Genomic DNA, 22418 nt, shown 5'->3' on the forward strand with positions numbered 1-22418 from the left:
CGCGGAGGAGACCCCCACAGACAGACAGGCCCGGAACGACCTGGATTCGAACCCACAACCTTCCTTCTTGCTGTGAGGCCACAGTGTTAACCATTGGGCCAAACAATGCTTCTAAAAATTCGAAAACTTTATAAGAAATATAAATGGAAACAACTGTGCGCATCTTTTATTATTTATTTTAAGATATTTTAATACCCATCTCCAATGTCTATGACTCGACCAGCTGTGTGAACTGTTTTTTGTTTCTTGAACGTAATTGGACAATAGAGCTACATAAAACTAGGCTATAGGCCTATGATTTTTTTAACTTTATTTGAAATATTTATGATATGTATATGGTCTTAACGAATTGTGTATGCATGTCATTGCAATTTATTACAAATTTTCATTTATGTTAGTTAAACGTTAAGACTAAAGATGCGTTCAAAATCTGTCCTTTTTTGTAGCCCAAAACCATTCACTCCTGCAGGGTTTGGTTAATATCTACTCATATTAGAAAATAGTTTTCAATGCTCCTAAAGTCACGAGGCAACATAAAGCCACTATGGCTAAATGGCTGTTGGATAATGCATCTGCCTTTTGCTGCGGAGCAAAGACAGACCTTTGGTTACTTCTTTGGTTTTAATGACAAAAGGTCAATAAAAAAAATTAAAATAAAAAAAGTGATATGAGCTTAATGTGGTTCTTATTATTGATGCATTATTTCTTTGTAAACCACCTATGCAATTATTTAAAGTGCGCCGAAAGATATTCTCAGGCTATTAATCATCAACAAACCGAACATGTCGTAGACTGCTGCTGGAGGAAGACAAGAGGACGCAGTGTTTATTGAAATGTTTTGCCACAATGATTGGATTATTTATAGTATAACTTACATTTAATGAGAAGCAGGCAGACTCCCCTTAGTATTCTTTTTTTTCTCAACCCTGCGACAGCAGTGCAAAGGCGCTGTAAAACCCACAGAGGACTCTGCTGCCGCCTTGTGGCAGCCCCCCCCCCCACATCACCACAGCGCTAACCTCAACCAACTATTTGGTTTGAGAAGGATCATTGTTACTTTTGATTGAGTGTTTCTTAACTCATATAGACAGTAAAATACTCATATAGGCGTATCCAGTGGTGTAAATATACTCTTTTTCACTTCACACGTGTACAAGTTGCAGACATTATTGGACCAGGATTGGAAAACTTTCCCTATTCAGCTGATCAATGTGAAAACAGTGATCTAGTGTCAAACATCATTCTGCACAGCAAAGGTTAAATATCCAAGTAAGATTAAAAAGGAGACAAATGCTAAATTTCTGAAGAAAAAAGATGCAATTAGGCTACTTTTCTGCACTATGGGGATATCTGATTGACTGAGCTCCTGTCCTTTATCATTAGAAGACATTAGTGGTGATCTGCACAAGACCATAACGTACAGTATGTGTTGCTGTTTTAATAATATTTATGGAGATATAGGCTGCCAGCTGGGTGCCCTAATCAACACCCTGAGGTCTAAACTGCATAACAGATTTTTTTTTGTACACCTCTTACATTAAAAAATAAACAGATGAAAACTGCCGTACTTATTAAGAGTTTTTTTATAGACTGTTTTAAGTGTTAATTTTCACTTGAACAAAGGTGTTGCTGATGCTGTCATTACAGGTAATTAATACTTTTAGATCATTTTATTTACTCATTTAGAGTTGTTTAGCCAAACTTTATATTACAGACAAACACACAATAAAAGGAAACTTGATTTCCTTTTTACTTTCCACAAGGTTGTTGCCATAGGTTGTTTGTACAAGCAGCAATAGCGACCCATATTTTCATGGATTGTTAAGTGGCACCCTCTAGTGGCTGTTGTATTCATGACAGGAGCAAAGCAGGATGTCATGTGACATGGTAGTCAGTTTCACAAAGTGCATTGTGGGTAGGCAAGGACTAGTGTTTGTGTTATGTGCGTTATTGTGTCATGTATGTATGCACAGAAGTATCATAATGTAACAAATGTATTGATTTTAAAATTTTAACCCAAAACACAATCTTTTTCTAAACTTAAGTGGTTTTCTTGCCTTAACCTAACCAAACTGTGACAGCTTCACAACATAATGATGTGTTTAAAACCGCTATCGCTATGTCTAGGTACGAGGATGCATTTTCTACCACTAATGTGGGTGCTAATTTATGAACTGCTCCAATTGTTTGTATAAAAAATGGCATGAGCAAATGTTGTCATGGTCACAGTGTGAAACATGGTAATCTGGAGGACTTGAAAAAATGATACGTAAAACGTAATATGATTGAATAAAAATTTATTTTGGCTTTTGCTATTAGAAAAGAAAAATAAATGACTTGAATTGCAAATATGAAGGACTTATTTTTTTTAATCGCCCAGTGTATAGAATATGATAAATCAATTTTACTATTTTAGGCTACGCAGACAGTTAGAAGCATTTTGGAAAATATTGAAGATTGTGATGCTCAAAAACAAAGAAGATCACTAAGTTAAAAGTATGTTTCCTCCTGTCCTGTTACACTACAGCTACTTATGTTTGTTTTTGTGCACTTTAGTTGATTTATTAGTATCAGAAGCTTCAATAAATAAGCAAGATGCTTTAAACTGTCTTTCTGTTGTTAACCATCATTTTTAAACCCACTTTTGACGACAAAAAAAAAAAACCCATGAAACTATTACAAATTCCTTGAAGGTCCTCCACTAAACATGTTAAATACATTATACAATGAAGAAATGTGGGCAAAGCTCATACTGATAGAGATAATGGGGGTGGGGGGTAAATAATTCCTGACCACAGTAAGACCTTCTTTAAAGATGCAGATGTAGATGTGTGTAGCTGAAGATGTGTGTTTTGCAGTTTTGAGTAAAATCCACCCTATATTTGGTCTGACACTACTTTTCCAACAATGTAAAGATCACTTTGAAAAGCTACACTTTGTCCACTAGGAGACAGCAGAGTGACAGAGATAATAAAGTCACTTAAGCATCAATTCTCAGAGCACCTGTAACTGAGAACACAAAGATGCTAGGGAATACGTTTGGGAGGAAGGTTACAAAAAAAACAGTCTGAACAGCTTGGGGAGTCAATTAACAAAATGTTCACAACATGTAAACACGGAGCTACAGGGGACTGAAGAAATGTATTGGGAGTCCACACGTTGGTGACATAATTAAAGGTCATGTAGGCAATGTGTGTGCATCTGTGTGGGTTTATATGTGTGTTGGCGCTGGGTATGTAGAACTAGGTTTTATCAGTAATGGCTTGTTAATGGGTCACAATTTCTGGAGCAATCTAAAAATGGTGATCTTTGCTCTGAGTGACAGTAACTAGAAGTGATACGGGGTGTGGGTGACCCAGTTGGATGTCTGATCTTTAGTGCGCTTGGCAGAGCTGTGGCTGGTGAACAGGGATTTGAAGACCTCTGACTTCTCTGTCATTTCCTGGACGGACCTTTTGGTGGCGGATGAAGTTGAAGACTTGGTGCCTTTAGAGGAGCTGGAGGATCCGGCCACAGCTAGTTGGTAAAATGGCAAATGACAAGGGGAAAAAAACAGCAGGATAAAGAAAAACAAGGCAAGGCTTTATTACTTCTAATAAATAAGAATTTTATATTCATTTTGTTTTATAATAAACAGATTATTTCACTGGAGTGGTATTTGTTCACTAAATCATCATGATGTTTTAAGAACAGCAGCCCAGATTGGCACTTGAGCAATTCAGTATTCAAGTTGTCCCAGTTTTAAAGAAATATTGTTTTCCTAGATTTTGTGTTAAATATGACATATAACCTAAGCTTTTTTAAATTTTCAATTGTGTTCAAGGTTCTCATTGAAGACATAAACTAATTGCCAGCTGATTATATGAACTGGTTATCCTTTTTTAATTATCTGGCAACAATTTAGACAGAAAACCTTTTAATCTTAAACAGTTAACATTCAGAATGACTGCTGGTGTACGAGTATCACTCAGTTATTCTGGAAGACATATGCTTAGCATTGTCATTTCCCGTATGTATTGAGGTTAAGTTTTGTTCGTCTGTATTCATAAAAGAAAAAGTGTGGTTAGCTACCTGACTGGCTGCTTTCACCATTTTCTAGTGAGCTCTCGGTTAAAGCCACTTGTGGAGCTTGTGTGTCATCTGTGGCAAGAAACATAAAATAGTTTGATTAAGACAGATAAATTCATTTAATGTTTTGCTCAAGTATAACAAGTTATGGTTTCAGAAAATGTATATAACTTCATATAAATAATATATCATAAACAAAAACTAAATTACAAAAGGTTGCATAAAAAGGTTCCTCATTTGAGTTTAAATCATTGTTTCATATGCTTGATTTGCCCCTGGAGTAGCATGTATATGGTAAATAAGAGGGGGACCCCAAAACAAGAGACGCATGGGTGGAGGTGTTCCTCCAAGCATGACAGAAAAGGACCTGTTTGAAAGATGAACTAGTTTAGAGTTACATCACTGATACCAACAACGGTTTTCAGTAGGTTGATTAAGACACCATGGTCTACTGTATCAAAGGCTGAGCAGAGGTCAAGGACAGGCTTGTGTAGATGGCAAGCAGTCAGTCATTGGAGACCTTTAACAGAGTTGACTCAGTGCTGCGTTAAGAGCAAAAAAGACATTGAACTATTTTTCAAAACGATTGTTGTTCATTAAAGGAAATCAGTTGTGTAGAGACGTTTTCTAAAATCTTGGTGAGACTAGTGCTTTATAGCGCATTTATAGAACCTTCAGGGGAAAAGAGCGGACGAGACATTTAAAAAATCAAATCCCATACATTAAGAGTGTGAAATTAGATTAATCTTTTCGGTTATGGGAAGTTATATACATCATTCATGTCTCACAGCAAAGTCTAAAGATACCTGCAATATCTACAGACTCAAGTAGTTAAATGTTGTTATATTAGATGATGGTGTCACATTCTGCTGTTATTCTAACACTAAGATCTCATGCGAGTTAAATGTTTGAATAACCCAGCTAACTCCTCTACAGCACATTCAAAACATTACCTAAATGAGGTAGTAAGGATTTTGTTAGCTGCTTAGATTTGTTTATGTAAATGATTAACAAATGTGTCTTAACAATGATGTATGATGCCTCAACCAGGCTTTACACAAACCTTTTAATTCTGATGGTGTGGACACAGCTTCAGCTGCTTTGCTCTTCTTAGTTTTCTAAAAAAGGAAGGGGAAGGTATTGATTACAAAACTTTCAAAAATGTATGTTCTACCCAAAAAAGACTTGAAGTATTTATAACTGGATGTTTCAATTTACAAAAAAATACACATTTTGTCTTTCACTCTCAAAAAGCCAATTACATATTTATAGTTTATTCAACCCTGACCACCCACTCCATCAAGTCATCATTGTAGATGAGGTGTAATTTGTTTGTAATTAAAACTTACCTTAGTTTTGGCTTTGGTCCGCCTCTCTTCCATCTTCTCCCTCAGCTTCTCAACCTCCTCTTTGGTGCCATTGAGCACAATGACATCCTCATTTTTAAAGGTGTCCCCACACTAAAACACAAACATGGCATCCCAGGTAAGAGCTACTGACTGACACAGTAGAAAACGTCCAACCAATGTTAAGGCAGTTCATATTCCTATAAACGTAAAACGTCATGGAAAAGAAAAAAGAAAGATTTTTTACGTATTGTGTCTAAAACAATGCAACAATGGAACAAAGCAGCAATTTGATCCTTTATTTTTATACATGTATAAATTTGTTATATGATGATATACACTGATACTGGAGAACGTGGTGTTGATTTTAACAGCATTGCCATGCATAGTTGTTTGTACATTTTATTGTTCAATAATCATGTTAATCACATCAGATCCCATTAATATCTTAATACTTTGTTGTCTAGTGAGTGAAATCTCTGACCTACGGCCTCTCTCTCCCCTTTCATATCTTCAACTGACCTGGCAAAAATAAAGGCTGAAAATGCCCAAACATTACCTTAAAAAATGTTTTCCTTGGAAAAGGTTAACCCAAATCCTCAAAGGCATCATCTGGATACAAATTCACAACATTCAAATGTGTAAGCCTCTTTAAAAACCCATAAGCTCATAACATGAATGGATAGGTGAAAAAGCCGCAAACCAAGGTTCAACAACGTTCAGGTGCACAACAGATAACAAGTTGTAGTCCTACTTTGACATGCAAAGCAATGTTTTGTTTATCCAGCCTAATGAAAATCTTTAGAATTGTTTGTGAAGTACGTGTGGCAGGAATACGTCAATTAAAATGGCAAATAATTGTGAAAAATCTCAATTCAGACCATCTCAGTGCCTCATACTTTCCTTTTCATGTTTTGCATGCAAGCCACATGTGGCTTTCTCTGAAAGGAAAATGAACTCAAAACATAGAACAGCAAATAGAAAAGGCAAATTGAGATTCAGCCGGACAGACACACAGCATTTAATGGCCTATAGGGATGCACTAACTATTTTATACCGACCAAACATCCACCAGTTAGGTTCACAATGTCTTCCATTCTGTGGACTTAAAATAAAAGTGTATTTTTAAATCCACTAATGGACCAGTATATCACTGGGCATCTTACTGTCTAGATCAGTGATTCCCGAAGTGGGGGTCGGGACCCACAGGGGGGTCGCGAGCCAGTGAGAGGTCGCACGTTGATTTCCAGAAATAAAATAAAAATTTAAAAACGATTAGAAATAGCATATGTTAGCCATGATTTTAACACAAGATAAAAAATAGTGGCTAAATTTAAAATAAAACCAAGCAAATAAATAAAAAGGGAACAGCTCTTTTGATTTGAAACGAGGGCAAATCATCTGACATCCGATCTGGAGGTTGCGTTGGTTGAACTGTAAAAGCGACCAAACTTTGAAGACAGCGTGTAATTCTAAGACGCTGGTTGAGTTTTGGATTTCAGTTGAGAGGAAATACCCACAGGGCGGCTTTGGAAGTGCTGTTGTTTTTTTGCAACAACAAAGACAAGGGAATTTCCCTTTTAAAGCTTTAGTATGTAACTTTTTGATAGTAATGAACATCCGTTACATTCACGCCATTACATTCTAATCACTTTTATTAATGTAACTTTTTGATAGTAATTGCCATTTCCAAATGAGTAGCTAGAAAGCTAATTAAGACATCAGCTCCACACAACTCTTACTGTATTTCTCAGTATAGCTATGTTCAAAAGATTGTGGCGTCCGGTGACTTTCCCACGCAGATGTTGAAGTGAAGATAATGACCTCTTCTGAAGTATCCATCATATATTTTTTAATCCAACGTGTCCTCCTTGCATACTAGCAACAGCGTGGAGGAAGGATGGGGGCGCGATAACAGAAGGCTTGAATCATGTGGACGAGCCAACAGTGTTGTTGTCATTACTTAGAATTCTTCATGGGGTGGCAGAAACTATGCACTATAGCTTTAAACAGAAACAGATAATGGTAAACGACTTGGCAACTACAGACTGAGTTTTTACTTTAAAACTGGCATATATTGTCTGTTCCTTCGACAATGCTTTTCTAAGTTTTGTTTTTGCTGGTTCAGCCATGACGATAGTGTGAAAAACCTGGAAAAGAACTCCATCGCTAACGTGTTAGCTGGTTCCATAATGGGCGTATGTGTGCAGTGCCGTGAAGCAATTTGTTTCTTCGCAAGACCTGATATCACGCAATATTTCCTGACGCCGAGTCCGCCGACCGAAAGTTGCAAGAGTGGTTTTTCCACGCACAGGCGTTAGGGGGGAGCAGGACGACCACCATTCAACTCTGAAAAAAAAGAGTCGTACAACCATTTCAATGACTCCAAAGCTGTTTAGTTAAGGTAAATTAAGCTTAAAAAATCTACATTGTTCCCCTTTAACTTATTGTATACTATGGTTTTGTTTGATTTCGTGTCTTGATATTTTGCTGCTCTTTTTTTTTTTTCTGGGCCTGTACAGTATCCTTGAAATGTCCCTATAAATAAACATCATTATCATTATTAATATAGAATATATATTATTAATTTATAATGTATGTACTATATAGTTTGTTGCAGACCTAACCTGAATTGTGGTGGTTAAATCATCACTTTTCACATGAGTTTCCCCTATGCATGTTAAGTCAGCACTGAGATGGTAGATTTATTTTTTTGTTGTTAACAAAAATGGATTATAGCTGAGGGTCAAGGCACTACTGGGAAACACATGTTCTGAAAAAGCAATCATTATACATTGCTGCATTCCTCCGAGACAGGTTAACCCAAGAGTGGATTGCAAAACTCTTTATTCATAAATTTGTGTATTGCATAAAAATACTAACATGTAGCATGACTGCCACATAAAGGGAAAACACACCCATTTACAAGCACAAATATTAAACCCCTGAGTAACCAGCAGGGGATCTATTGTGTTGCCGTAATGCAGGTCCAGTGGGTGTGAACTCTGGCCATGTGCTCTGTTCAATACAAGAGGGATAATCGCAGAAGCTGACCAAGCAGCAAACAAACTCTGTGGGTGCTGCTCTGAAGTCAGTCCCTCTGCTGTTGCTATTACCACAAATGACACGGGCAATCTGGGAGCTGAGAACCATATCCTTATGTCATTGAACAAGTCAACCAGCAACTTGCATCAGCACTAAACCAGCTACTTGGCAGGAAACAAGAATGAGAAAAAGACAGAGAAACAGCGCTCAGTGGAGAGACACTGTGGATGATTTAATATGTGAACTTCTATCTAGCCAAATGTGCTGGAATTAAACCGATTTGAGAGAAAAAAAAAGAAGAAAGAAACCTAAGGTAAAAGGGGTTTGAGAAGAGAAAAATGGAAAGCAAGAAGACAAAAAGATGCAACACACCAGCGAATGTAAAACTGTATGGGGGAGGAGAGTGGAAAAACCTTAGGGAGATAGAGTGTGTGTGAGGTGCGAGTGTGCTCTGGTGTGTCCCTTGTGTGGGTGAGTGTTACTACTGGTAACCAGGCAGGGAAGGACGAGGTCTCGTGGGTATGTGACAAGAGAAGAAAAAAAGAGAAGAAACCCCACATGCAAAGCATTCTGCCTTATTGTGACAGGTTTTCAAGCTCCGAGAACAGTCTCTTCTTCTCTGTACAACACAGTCTTGTGAAACTTGTGACAAAATCTGCTACTATTACTTGTGCTGCTGTTGTTCCTGCTGTTGCCGACGATGGCGGTTATGAAAATGAGTTGTGGTCTCCGGCTGACTCTAGACGGATTGCAGTAACAAGCTTGGAGTAGCTGTTTTGCTAACGACCTGAACAGTAGCTGATGTCTAATGTTTTACTTCTTCACCGAGGACTACAGACTGAACTGCATCAAAGGTAAATGGTTCACCCTGTCCTGTCTTTGGCATACTGTCCTTACATGCTGTATGTGTGTGTGTGTGTGTGTGTGTGTGTGTGTGTGTGTGTGTGTGTGATGTGATGTGTAGCAAGCTTAAGATGTTTGATATAGACAGCAAAGATAAGATAAAGATGGGCATAATTTACTGTCAAACAACAGACCTAGAGGATTTTGACTGAGCAAAATATACCTCCAAGTATCCAAAACATTGAGTGCAACCAGGTAACAAGCTATTTGAGAAGAGTTCAAACGAACACATTTCAGGTTCTGTCAAGGTTTCCACTAATGCAGTAAGTGGATACAAGGGGTTGTGAGATGATTTCATGGGTCACCAGATGGCTGTGGAGAATATAATCATGTATTTTAGACTGGGGAATGGTTTTTACGTTATCATCTGTACCAGTGATAGAATTTAAGAGAGGGTGCTGCTACATGTTGATAAAAGAAAAAAACATGAAAGAAAGCACTTAAGCTAGGGATGCTAATTTTGATTAGATTTTCTGAACGATGGTCAACCCTTGTTAAGTGACCGCAAATGAGTCCCTGTTCACCCGTCTGGAGGGATTTACATTAAGCAAACTGTCGAGCATGGGCTGTTGTGACATATAATAAGAATTAGCGGCACCGTCATGTTCCTGTTCTTCTTTCTCGATTATGATTGCCGGTTGTATTCTTCTATGTGTTAACAGCGATTGTTTCATTGCAAATGAGGCATCCAGGTTTAGAGTTACTAAAAGTTGGCAAAACAAATGTGTAGTTATCAGAATATTCTTCATTAAAGCTGTGGTTTCCCACGCCAAATTTTGGCTTTGATTCTTTGACAATGACATTTTTACCTGACAACAGGTCTTTCTTCCTGCAAACGTGTTCCAGCAATTGGGACACTGCATACTACAACAACGTTTCCGTAATCACAGATTTTAACCATCACTACTCAGTAAACTGCCATGTACTCTGAGATCATTTTCTAGTTTAGTAGCCTAGCTATCATTAAAGATGTTTTTTAAGAGTCTGTAGTTTTGTAAATAAAGATTGCATTTTAGTAAGAAAGTGAAAATATCTCAAAACATGCATAGGCATATTAGGTTTAAATATATTTTATTTTCTTTATTTGAAAGTCTGGCCCACAGAGTGTCTGCTTAGAAAGATTCTGGTCCTTGGAAACATATATTGGGGGATGTTTCTTAAAAATATTGTTTTATATGAAAAACAGACGGCAGTGTATCACACTTATTACCAGGCTACTGTCTTTCTCTCAATTATTGTCAGCCAGTCTGAAACCTATCCTCATGTCACAAGAACGTTGTTTGTTGACTTACTGTATCTGCTATCTGTTGTACCTTGCACATGTCACCCCTGAACAACATTTTTTTGTCAATTGTTTTTCATTGAAAGAGAATTAATATTTAAATCTATAAAATAACCAAATATAGCCATTCTTAATTAACCCAAACTTTTTATCTCAAGATATTTTTGTTTGCAAAGTGTATTAGCTAATTTCAAGAGAAAGCAAATTATAATCAGAAAGTGGTATGTTAATATTTACATGATAACTATCAAAGCTTATAAGTAACACATTTTCTATTGATCAACTAACTGATTAATCAAGTAATCAATCATTTCAGTATTAGTTTTAATTAATCTTGCTAGGTCAAACTTTGAAGCATTAAAACATTTTAAAAAGGTTTACTTAAGTACTCTAAGCTTTGTCAACTGGTAAAATAAATTGTTTAGGAAGTTGAACCAAAGAAAATGTGTTGCCATTTATACATCAGTCAATAAAAGTTATTATTTGACTAAATTAGGTACACTAAACTAGAATACTTGATCTAAAAACTGGCTTCATCAATTAGTGCTAACCTACATATTTTACCCTATTTAATATCCCTCATGGGTCCAAGACCCTACTGCAAATACCAATCAGGTTGTCTTTATTGCAGGAGTTTTATCTGTGGCGGCGCTGTTTGGGTACGGTGAAGGAGGGCTATTATGAGCCAGCTTGAGGGGACAAAATGCAGCTTCCTGGTGTGCCTGGGGATGAGTATTATTATCTGTTCAGTCATTTACATGAGGACCAGGATGCCAACAGAGCCTAAGCTGCCACAGCCTCCAAGTTGCAGACCCTTCTCCACTGAATGTAAAGCTCTGGTGCCCGGCATGGAGGAAGGAGTAGAATGGCACCAGCATGACTGCCGGGTATGTTTGTATAGCATTCCAAAAATCTAAGTTAAACTGAAGAATTATAACATTTAAATGTAAGTAAAGAGTCTAGTTAAAAAAAAAATGTCAAAAGGGTAACTATGTTTTGATGTCAATATATGTTTTATATGTTTATAGGTGGAAAGCTATATTCTGAATAGTGGCATGCAGTGTTCCAATTTGACCAGTGACCTGCACTTCATCACAAGACCTCTAAGCCGGGAGGAGGAAGACTACCCTTTAGCATTCATTGTAACTATTCACAAGGAGCTGGAACTATTTGTGCGCCTGTTGCGGGCCATTTACATGCCACAAAACGTCTACTGCATTCATGTGGATAATAAAGCTTCGCTGGAGTACCAAGCGGCAGTAATGAAGCTAGTTGGCTGCTTTGAAAATACCTTCCTCTCCAGCCGCAGCGAGACAGTAACGTACGCTGGGTTTTCCCGACTGCAAGCAGACTTCAACTGCATGGCGGATCTAGCAAAGTCAAAGATAGGCTGGAGGAAGGTGGTGAATCTGTGCGGACAGGACTTCCCTGTCCAAAGCAACCTGGAACTGGTGCGGTACATGCAGAGCAAAGAGTGGAGGGACAGAAACATGACGCCCGGGGTCAAGCAACCGGAGTCTATGAGGCACAGAACACAGCTTCAGCACAGAGAGATAATGGGCTCACATGTAGCCCAGAAAGGGTTGGGACTTAGGAAAGGTCCTCCTCCACAAAACTTGCAAATTTATTTTGGAACAGCCTACTATGCTCTCACAAGAGCTTTTGTAGACTTTGTTCTAAAAAGCCCAATAGCCCAAGACCTCTTGGAGTGGTCCAAGGACACGTTCAGTCCAGATGAGCACTACTGGGTGACACTCAACCACATCAAAGGTAAACTGCCTTTTTAAAACGGGTACATGTAGTAGGAAGTTCAGAACCACAAATCCTAGAATGGAACTATTACTTATTAACTAGTGTGATTATGATGTTTGAACAAAAGAAAAAAAACACTGGATACAGAAACACAATCAATGCAACAAGGTCAAACAGCATATTTAATCCTTAAACGTTTTACACTGGCTCACTGACGGTGCTTTTATGGCAGGATTTCAAGTTAGGTGAAGTTAACCCTTATGTTGTCCTTCGGTCAAATTCAACCTGTTTTCAGTTAATCCTTTTTTTTGCCACAAAAATTAGGCTGTCACAATAAGTGCTGAAAATGTCAACAATAAAAAATATCAAAAAACTTTGGCAAAAAGGTCAAAAAAGCACCCACAACATTGAAAAACTGACAAAACATTTGGAAAAAGTGATGATAATGTTGACAAAAAGTGACCAAAACGTTTGCTTGTTTACTTGGTTGACGGGAAGACAATACAAGGGTTAAGTCAATGAGCTGTGTGATCTAAAGCAATGAATTGCAAGAAGATCTGTGTTAAATTCCTTTTTTGAGGGTACGTACCAAAATGGGAATTTTGGTCTGGATTCTTAATTGACCTTAATGAGTGAGCCACAGCATGACTGATGCCATCACACTTGTAGGAGCACATTTGGCAAAATACTATATGGAATGTGACATTTAAAGGTGATGGAAAATGATAAACATGTTTTTTTATTCTAGTATGAAAATGTTTTCACAGAACACTACCAACTAGAAAAGATGGCACAATTGTTTGCTTGAAGTAACGGATTTCCTTTATTTTTATCCCGCACATAAAACACAAAAAGAAAACTCCAGCAAATGAACTTAATGAACATTGTTTAAAATAAAGATCCTAATAATTTACCATTAAAAGTTAATACTCATGATTAATATCTATATTGATCATCAACAATATTGTATCAGAGGGTCCCTTCCTATTCCCTATATTTAATAACTCGTGGTTGGTCTCCTTTCTCACTCTCAAATAATTAAGTAGTCAAGTAAACTAAAATGGCGATTTTTCCTTCTACATTAAAAAACAAGCATGTAACTTATTAAGAAATATTGCCAGAGGTCTTGTCCAAGGAACAGACTGAATAAATTAAATTAGTCCCTAAGTGCTCCTAAACGAGTGGTTGAAATGGGTTTATTTCCACTAAGGGAAATCAATAAAGTGCAACAAACTGTATTCTTTTTAGCATCATATCTGTCCCAAGGTGTCAATAAGGCAGACCTTATCTTGGTAACAAAAGAGAGCCATAGGAGGTGTGTGTGTGTCAGAGAGAGAGAGAGAGGGAGAGGGAGAGGGAGAGAGAGAGGGAGAGGGAGAGGGAGAGGGAGAGGGAGGGAGAGGGAGAGGGAGAGAGAGAGAGAGAGAGAGACCAAGTATTTTTAGGTCTATCCTATGCTTTTTGATCATCTTGTCAAGACATTAGCAATCTTTACAATTTCTCCGTTACTTAGGATTACCAATAGGCAAATATAGTGATTCTTTGGGAAATTGTTCAGCTTTGTCTTGTTTGTATTTTATTTTTATTTTTACAGTTGACGGGCTGAGTACAGGTGACGTGACAAAGACGGCACGAATTGCAAAATGGCAGAAGAGAGAGAAAATAGTGAGGGGAGAAGAAACATGCCAGAGTAAACGATAAAAAGGTGCCCAACGTTTGGGATCATTTCAAGCTGTAATTAAGCTTTTTTTAAACAAAACAAGCTTACCACAAATAAATGATAAATGGTCATGTGATATGAATTGTCAGACATGTTAATATGGGTGGAGATCCTTTCTGATATGGAGCATAAACACTTGTGTAGGCAGAGACTGTTTTTGTTTCAAAAGGCTTTTTAAAAATGAAAACGCAGTAGTGAGGGTGTAGCTTTAGGTTAGCACACAGAGGCTTCCCTAAGCTTTTCTATGGGAAGCATCTAGGACTGTGTCCCATGCAGTGGATGTGACTGTTCCAGACTGGGGTAAGTAAATCCTTATAATTCAATTAAGTCACATAATTATAATTCATTTTGTCTGGTTATGTGTTTAAAGAAGCTCCAGGCAGCCACATTGATGGAGGCTGGGCAGGAGACATCCGGGCAATCAAGTGGAGGGATCAAGAGGGAAAGACACACAATGGCTGCAAAGGTACAGTAAACAAGTGCATCTATTATAATTAGGTACTATTTCATTGATTAACTACTGTTCATTACCACAGAGCTTATCTACGGTCTTAAATTCAACTGTGTGTTCTTGTGACTGGGAATTCTAAATACAATGGAAATGTCATTTGAACAGAATCTGTTATGTAATTTGCAAACTAGAGCCAGACCGAAAAATAATTTTTAAGGTCGATACTTATACGAAGATTTGGTAATTTAAAATCCAATATGCCAATATTTTTTGTATTATTAAATTCCAGAAAAGCGTTACAAAACATAAATGAAATGTATAAATACTTAACACTTAAACACATTAACAAAAAAAAAAAAAAAGGTTGACAGTCCATTTTTATTTTTTAAATATTCATTTATCAGAATCAGTTATTTGTCATTATAAATTATTCTGATGAATGAATATTTAAAAAAAGCCGATATATTGGTCGGGCTCTATTACAAACAATCAAATCGGTGAATGTTTTGGGACAAAGACAAACTCAATACACAGATGAACGAGTACTAATTAAGTACTAAAATGAATAACTGTTTTTGTTTTTTCTAACATTAGCCTACCTCATACTCATGTCTTCATATCCAGCACAAATATCTCAAATCTTTTTTCTGATGACATAAACGTTGTATGCTCCTTACTTCCTTACTTATGTTTGGCTCTTTGGCTCCAGACAGGATTATAGGACCCATTACTTGCCAAGGCAAAACAATATTTACTCAACAAACGATGATAAGAGCATAGATATGAGGATTTATCTCATATGACTTATACTAAAAGAGATTTAGTTTGTTTGACCTTTAACAGGTTAAAAAGGAAAAAAAACATGTGGCAAAACAGACTCAGCTACAGTGTGGAAAAAGTATTTGATCCCCTGCTGATTTGCCCACTGATCAAAAACAATGAGCAGTCTATAATTTTAATTGTATATTTATTTGAACAGTGAGAGACAGAATAACAAAACAAAACAAAAAAACATGTAAAAAATGTAATACATTAATTTTCATTTTAATGAGGGAAATATGCAAAACATGACTTAGTACTTGGTGGCAAAACTCTTGTTGGCAATCACAGAGGTCAGACGTTTCTTGTAGTTGGTCACCAGGCTGGAATCCCTATCTACAACCCATTTTTAATGCCCTGGCTGAGGGAAAGAGGTTCTCATCCAAGATTTGACGGTACTTTGCCCCGTCCATAGTCCCTTTGATGCAGTGAATTCGTCCTGTCCCCTTAGCAGAACACTCCCTTTAAGAGTGTGCTCCTAATCTCAGCTCGTTACCTGTCTAAAAATACACCCGGGAGCCAGAAATCTTTCTGATTGAGAAGGGGTCAAATACATATTTCCCTTTATTAAAATGCAAATCAATGTATAACATTTTTTTACATGCGTTTTTCTGGATTTTCTTGTTGATATTCTGTCTCACTGTTCATATAAATCTACCCTTAAAATTATAGACTGATCATTTCTTTGTCAGTGGGCAAACGTACAAAATCAGCAGGGGATCAAATACTTTTTTCCCTGACTGTAGTATCTAATTTACAAATACAGGACTAAAATTGTTGTCATTTTTCAGGACATTATGTACGAGACATCTGTATCTATGGAGTGGAAGACCTGCCATGGATCATCAACAGGAACAGCATGTTTGCCAATAAGTTTGAGAGTAATACCTTTCCTGAGGCCCTGGACTGCCTGGAGCAGTGGCACAGGAACAAGGTGTTAAACCAGGCAACTGTTCCCATAGAGAAAGCATGGCTGCTGGCCACACAGAGCAACTCAAGCAGCAGCTACTTCAACAGCTTAGCCGGGGCATGAAATTGCCGCTGGTATCCACAACAAAAGTCGGGCTACAAGCAGTTCTGATTATTTGCACTCGTTCAGTGGCTGTGTATGTGAAAAATGTGGTCAGGGAAAAGCTAAACTGATAAAAGAAGGCCAATGCACAGACCACTTCCTCTGTCAGCTACACAAATTATGAAAGTGTAAGATGACTATTCTTTCTCCGAATCAGAAGATGTGTGGAATAAACCACACACACACACACACACACACACACTCACTCTTTTGGGCACCCCAGGTAAAAATTTGTATAATGTGCATAAAGAAGCCAAGAAAGGATGGAAAAATCTCCAAAAGGCATCAAATGACAGATTAGATATTTGTATAATATGTCACAAAAAGTTTGATTTTATTTCCAGCATTTACACTTTCAAATTAACAGAAAACCAAAAAATTGCATCTGCAAAAGTTTGGGCAACCTGCAGTTTATAGCATTCACCGCCCCCTTTGGAAAGCTGAGACCCAACAGTGTGATGGATTGTTCTCAATCATCGTCTGGAAAGACCAGGTGATGTCAATCTTAAGGTTTTAAATGCCCAGACTCATCTGACCTTGCCCCAACAATCAGCACCATGGGTTCTTCTAAGCAGTTGTCTAGGAAACTGAAACTGAAAATGGTTGACGCTCACAAAGCATGAGAAGGCTATAAGAAGATAGCAAAGTGTTTTAAGATGCCAATATCCTGTGTTTGGAATGAATTTAAGAAATGGCAGTCATCAGGAACAGTGGAAGTTAATGCAAGATCTGTAAGATCAAGAAAGAAAGCAGGCAGAACAGCTCGCAGGATTGTGAGAAAAGTAACTCAAAACCCACGTTTGAGTGCACGATCCATCCAGAAAGACCTGGCAGACACAGGAGTTGTGATACACCATTCCACTATAAAGAGATACTTGTACAAATATGGTCTTCATGGAAGAGTCATCAGAAGAAAACCTCTTCTACGTCCTCCCCACAAAAATCAGCGTTTGAAGTTTGCAAATGAACATACAGACAAGCCTGATGCATTGTGGAAAGAAGTTCTGTGGACCGATATGGTTAAAATATAACTTTTCGGCCGGAATTAGCAAGGGACGTTTGGAGAATAAAGGGCACAGAATTTAATGAAAAGAACCTCTGTCCAACTGTTAAGCATGGGGGGACCAATCATGCTTTGGGGTTGTATTGCAGCCAGTGGCACAGGGAACATTTCACAAGTAGAATAAAAAGTTAATGTAATAATATTTTAGCAAATTTTTGATGCTAACTTGATGCCATCTGTGAAAATGCTGAAGTTAAAGAGAAGATGGCTTTTACAAATGAATAATGTTACTAAACACACCTCAAAATCCACAGTGGATTACATCAAGAGGCGTAAACTGAAGATTTTGCCATGGCCTTCACAATCTCCTGACCTCAACATAACTCCTTACCTCAACATAATTGAAAATCTATGGCTAGACCTTAAAAGAGCAGTGTGTGACAGACAGCCCAGAAATCTCAAAGAACTGGAAGACTTTTTTAAAGAAGAATTGGCGAAGATACCTCAAACAAGAATTGAAAGACTACAAGAAGCGTTTCCAAGCTGTGGTACTTGCCAAAAGGGGCAGTACAAGGTATTAACTCTGCAGGGTGCCAAAACTTTTGCAGACGCCCTTTTTTTGAAAGTGTGAATGATGGAAATAAAATCTAACTTTTTGTGACATATTATTTTAATTTCTAATCCGTCATTTGATGCCTTTTGGAGTTTTTTCCATCTTTTCTCGGCTTCTTTGTGCACATTAATACAAACTTTTACCTGGGGTGCCCAAACTTTCGAGCCCCACTGAATGCTGTTTGAGACAACTACACCACATAAAATACTGAACATGCATTCATATCGTTTAATTTATTGTAATATTGTTTAAGTGTGTGATACTTAAAACACTACTGAAAGGACTGTCTTTTTTTAAGTATGTAGAGACTAGAAGGTGTAAACAAACAAATAAAGACAATATTTAAACATTTCTCCTTTCTTTCCTTTTTAAAACAAGTTTAAAGCCATGATTGCAGCTCTGTGAGGCTGTGCTTTCTGCAAAATGTTAACTTTGGCATGCTAACATGCTCACAGTGACAATGCTGACATGCTAATGTTGAGCAAGTATGTTTAGCCTCTTAGTTGGGTGTGTAAGAATACTAACATGTGCTCATTAGCACAAAACCCAAGGTACGACAGATGCTCAGTCAAGTGAAATGTGCTTGCTCCTTTTTTCTTAAAATACTTTTACAATCATTTAAAGTTCCCAGTCATTTGGGTCATGGTGTTGTCCGGAAAGTCAAGGTCTACCTAACATTGAGCAAGTTCGTTCAATGTTTTTCTAGCCCTAGGCAGGCTGCCTACATTGATTTTGACGGCCTAAAAAGCTATTCCCTGTTGAAAAAATAAATAAACGAGAACTCAAAGAATTCACTGTGGCTTTTACTGTAAAGCACTTAAACAAAAGGGTAGGAGTTGGCTCAGTTAAGGTAAGTGGTTACACTGGCCACTCAACATTTGGATATATTTCCCTGCACTTTTATTGGCAGATCAGTATTACAAAAGCCATTTGTTAAGACAAAAAGCTGCACATTCTGCTCTTTATAGGTTTACGTCAAAACCTCTAACACACCGCCTTAGGGTGTATTCAAACCATTACAGCACTAAAAACACAAAAGACATAGGCTGGATCTCAACCTCCACCCTATGACCTAGGCTGTGAACCCTCACAGATTATTACATTACATAATGTGCCATTTCATTGTATACATTAAGATAAATGCAAAAGTGGCCCTCTAAATGACAGAAAGATAAAGACAACAACAGAGATCACTTTCACAGCACTGATGTGAGCTAAACATAACCATGGTTGATTTCCACTTTTTTGCTTGGAAATGTGAATAGTCATCAAATTTGCCAACAATTGTCTACACTATGGCAGCCATATTTGAAACTAAATAAGAAGCAGGCAAAGTCCTCTTATGCCAGGGGTTATAAAGACAACAAATTCTGTGCTGCCTAATAAGTCTATCTAAGGAAAAATCTCTGCAGACAGTTAGTTTCCCACAGGCAATGGAACTTCCCTTATGGTTTTAGACCCTATTTCTGGCTAAGTCAAACAACTGATACGTGCCAAGATGCTTTCTCTTACACAGAAACGAAAGGGACTGAATTTAATCTGCTTACTGCTACATTATAACAGGTTGTGCATAAGAAATTAGGACTATAAATTTAAAGTTACTATAATAAGCCCGTGACCCCTAATTGTTTGTATTATCTATCTTATCTATGTGAATATTGCGTATCTGGAACCACTCCAGTGCTAGACTGCTAGCGTTTCATCTACATTGATAACAAGATGAATCACTGCCAAACATTGGCCAGTGGTGGAAAAGTTGTCTGGATGGAAATAAATATAAGCTATAAGGAAAATGAACAAAAAACACACAGTTGGCAAACCATTGGTCCACCAAAGAACGTAGGAAAATAGTGACTAGGAGAAAAGATGAAACCTTGCTCACCTTGTGGCAGATATCTGTCTTGATCTCCTTCAGGGCCCTGTCAGAAAAGACGCAGCCACAGGTCTGCAGGTAACAAAACCTGAAAATGGAAACATTAATTAACATTAAATATATAATATTTATGGGTCCCATGGCATGAAAATTTCACTTCATGAGGCTTTTAAACGTTAACATGAGTTCCCCCCAGCCTGCCTAAGGTCCCCCAGTGGCTAGAAATGACAATAGGTATAAACCGAGCCCTGGGTATCCGGCTCTGCCTTTGAGAAAATGAGAGCTCAAATGGGCCGATCCTGAATGTTGCTCCTTATGAGGTCACAAGGGGCAACGGTACTATCCCTTCTGCTTTCAACATTAAACTATAATCTAATAAATAATTAGTGCTGTCAAACTATTAAAATATTTATATTGTGATTAATTGCATTAGTGTCATAGTTAACTCGCAATTAATCGCAGATTTCTATCTATTCTAAATGTTCCTTGATTTTATTTTGTCCCATTATTTTTTCTTATTTTAAGCTCGCCATCCACTGGCAAGTCCAAACAAGTGTGGGTGGCGTGCCTGTTGTTTTGTTTTTGGTCTAGCTAGATCCGTTGTGGTGTTGTAGTTTTTCTAAAGTTACTATCTGTTCTGACAGCATGTGAAAAAAACTACAAAGTTTGCTAGGTCAAAAAGAACTTTAATCTTGTGATAAAGAAATTGACACTGTTAACTCTGTTAATAAAGCATTTAACTGACAGCACAAAAAAAAAAATCTAATACGTCTCAAGTGATGATTAGATAAGTACTAGACTACAGTGAACTGGATGGACAAAGTTAATCTTAATCAAATGAAGAAATCTTTTAGATTGTTTGAGCAATTATACTTGATGACGTAAAGCACCACTCTCTTTATTATTCATAGGTTGTGAACCCTGTACTTGCTGTTCGTTACCTGTGCTTGCCATTCATCTCCAACCCAACAACAGGGCAAATGAACATGCCGCAGTTGAAGTCCTCATATCGGTCTCCTTTAGTATTCCTTCTCTCTCCCTCCCACTCAGGGTTATCAGTCAAGTTCAGTTCCTTTATATCCTGCAGAAGGAATAGATAAATACATACAAAATATCCAATAAGAAATCAATACAAGTGTACACAAGTGTTAACACCCACCCAAATTAAATCAGAAACAAATGCATTTTCTCTGGTTTCATAGCAGCGGAGGAGGAAACTTCCGTGATAACATACCTTGATCCCACGAATGTGAGTTACAGTTTGAGTATTGGGTCTCTCAGCAGTCTTATCCAGAAGATATTCAATGATAGCATCTTTGTTAAATAGCCTGAAACATAACATGGACCAGAATTTTAGGAGATAGTGCGCAATAAACTGATATTAAAAAATTATAGCTGGATGATGAGGGTTATCTGTTCGGGACGAGCTAAATAGTTTGCGAGTCAGCAAGTTTTTAACTCAAGTCTGTGCCATGAACAAAACATTCTCGAATCATCCTGTCTCCATAATTGTACCTGGGAAACTAATTTTGCCTGATTGACGATAAACAAACAGAAATCCAACGCTCACCTTCCCAGTTCACAGGCAACAATGGGGCGTCTGAGTTTCTCTTGGCTCAAGGCACAGTATTTCCACTGGGCAGCCAACTCTGCATTTTTATCAACCTGGAGACATGACAAGATAACGCTATGTAACGGCACACAATAATGTTACACACATAACAGCAGTAACTGTATATAAATTAACTAAATTTGAAACTTTTTTAATCATTCTAAATGCAAATAGCAAGAGCGTTAAGCTATTACTGCCAGCCTTTTAGCTAGCTAGATAGCTAGCACACAGTTAACGTTAGCAACCCACGGACTGTTCTTGACAACATTTAGCTAGCTAGCTAGCCAACAGTTATGGATTTGGAAATAATAAACGTAACGTTAACCAACCTTCTCGACTTTCTTGGGGGCTTTCACCAACTCATGCCTTTTAGGAATCGTGCCACCGTCACATCCCATCTTGAAAGCGGACTTGTAAAGTGTGTCTAGTTAATCACCCAGTTAGCTTACAACGTACAAAGCTAATAGCAAGCAGGAAGTTCCCAGGTTGTAAACAAACAACGAGAGATCTGCAAAGCTCGCGGGATGGGCGATTGATTTGATGGTCGCCTTCTGGTGGCTGACTGAATTTAACGTACTCTTCAGGTGTATTTGATAGCTTCCGCCACAGTGTGGAGACATCCCCCCAAACATCAGTTTAATTTTGTCTGTTCAGCAAGCAGTCCAGATGAGAACTGCCGGAGGAATGGGAAGCACACATAAAATATGATATTTTATTTTATTTTAACAGAACTACAACTAATTATAGTAATTATATACAATACAAACTTTTGATATTTGCTTTTTTCCCCAGCACTTGTGTTAGTTTTTTAAAGCACCTTACACTATTGTAGCCATGCATGTATGAAAAACAACTTCAC

General features: G+C 37.7%; 2 protein-coding genes across 2 annotated transcripts; one reads left to right on the forward strand and one right to left on the reverse strand.

Moving 5' to 3' along the window:
- Window positions 1-2861: 2861 nt before the first annotated feature.
- rtf2 (replication termination factor 2) lies at window positions 2862-22130 on the reverse strand. The gene is made up of 9 exons (XM_034869629.1): window positions 21889-22130; window positions 21518-21612; window positions 21182-21275; window positions 20889-21028; window positions 19957-20035; window positions 5418-5528; window positions 5132-5186; window positions 4072-4140; window positions 2862-3516 (listed from the first exon to the last, which is right to left on the reverse strand). The coding sequence occupies exons 1-9, from the start codon at window positions 21955-21957 to the stop codon at window positions 3329-3331; spliced, it is 900 nt and encodes a 299-aa protein (XP_034725520.1). The 5' UTR covers window positions 21958-22130; the 3' UTR covers window positions 2862-3328.
- gcnt7 (glucosaminyl (N-acetyl) transferase family member 7) lies at window positions 8372-16512 on the forward strand. Its single transcript, XM_034869626.1, has 5 exons — window positions 8372-9312; window positions 11274-11531; window positions 11673-12414; window positions 14487-14582; window positions 16178-16512. Exons 2-5 carry the CDS (start codon window positions 11325-11327, stop codon window positions 16417-16419), a joined length of 1287 nt encoding a protein of 428 aa, XP_034725517.1. The 5' UTR covers window positions 8372-9312; window positions 11274-11324; the 3' UTR covers window positions 16420-16512.
- Window positions 22131-22418: the final 288 nt, after the last annotated feature.

This window comes from Etheostoma cragini, chromosome 4, assembly GCF_013103735.1.
Source record: "Etheostoma cragini isolate CJK2018 chromosome 4, CSU_Ecrag_1.0, whole genome shotgun sequence".
Taxonomy (NCBI): Eukaryota; Metazoa; Chordata; class Actinopteri; order Perciformes; family Percidae; genus Etheostoma; species Etheostoma cragini.

What these genes read in the sequence shown, in the direction of transcription:
- gcnt7 (XM_034869626.1), top strand. Translation starts at nt 11,325, where the DNA reads ATGAGCCAGCTTGAGGGGACAAAATGCAGCTTCCTGGTGTGCCTGGGG. An exon ending in GACACTCAACCACATCAAAG is followed by an intron (nt 12,415 to 14,486) that starts GTAAACTGCCTT and finishes ATGTGTTTAAAG; the next exon opens with AAGCTCCAGGCAGCCACATT. An exon ending in GACACACAATGGCTGCAAAG is followed by an intron (nt 14,583 to 16,177) that starts GTACAGTAAACA and finishes GTCATTTTTCAG; the next exon opens with GACATTATGTACGAGACATC.
- rtf2 (XM_034869629.1), bottom strand. Translation starts at nt 21,957, where the DNA reads ATGGGATGTGACGGTGGCACGATTCCTAAAAGGCATGAGTTGGTGAAA. An exon ending in CTCACATTCGTGGGATCAAG is followed by an intron (nt 21,029 to 21,181) that starts GTATGTTATCAC and finishes TTCCTTCTGCAG; the next exon opens with GATATAAAGGAACTGAACTT. An exon ending in AGACAGATATCTGCCACAAG is followed by an intron (nt 5,529 to 19,956) that starts GTGAGCAAGGTT and finishes TTTGTGTTTTAG; the next exon opens with TGTGGGGACACCTTTAAAAA.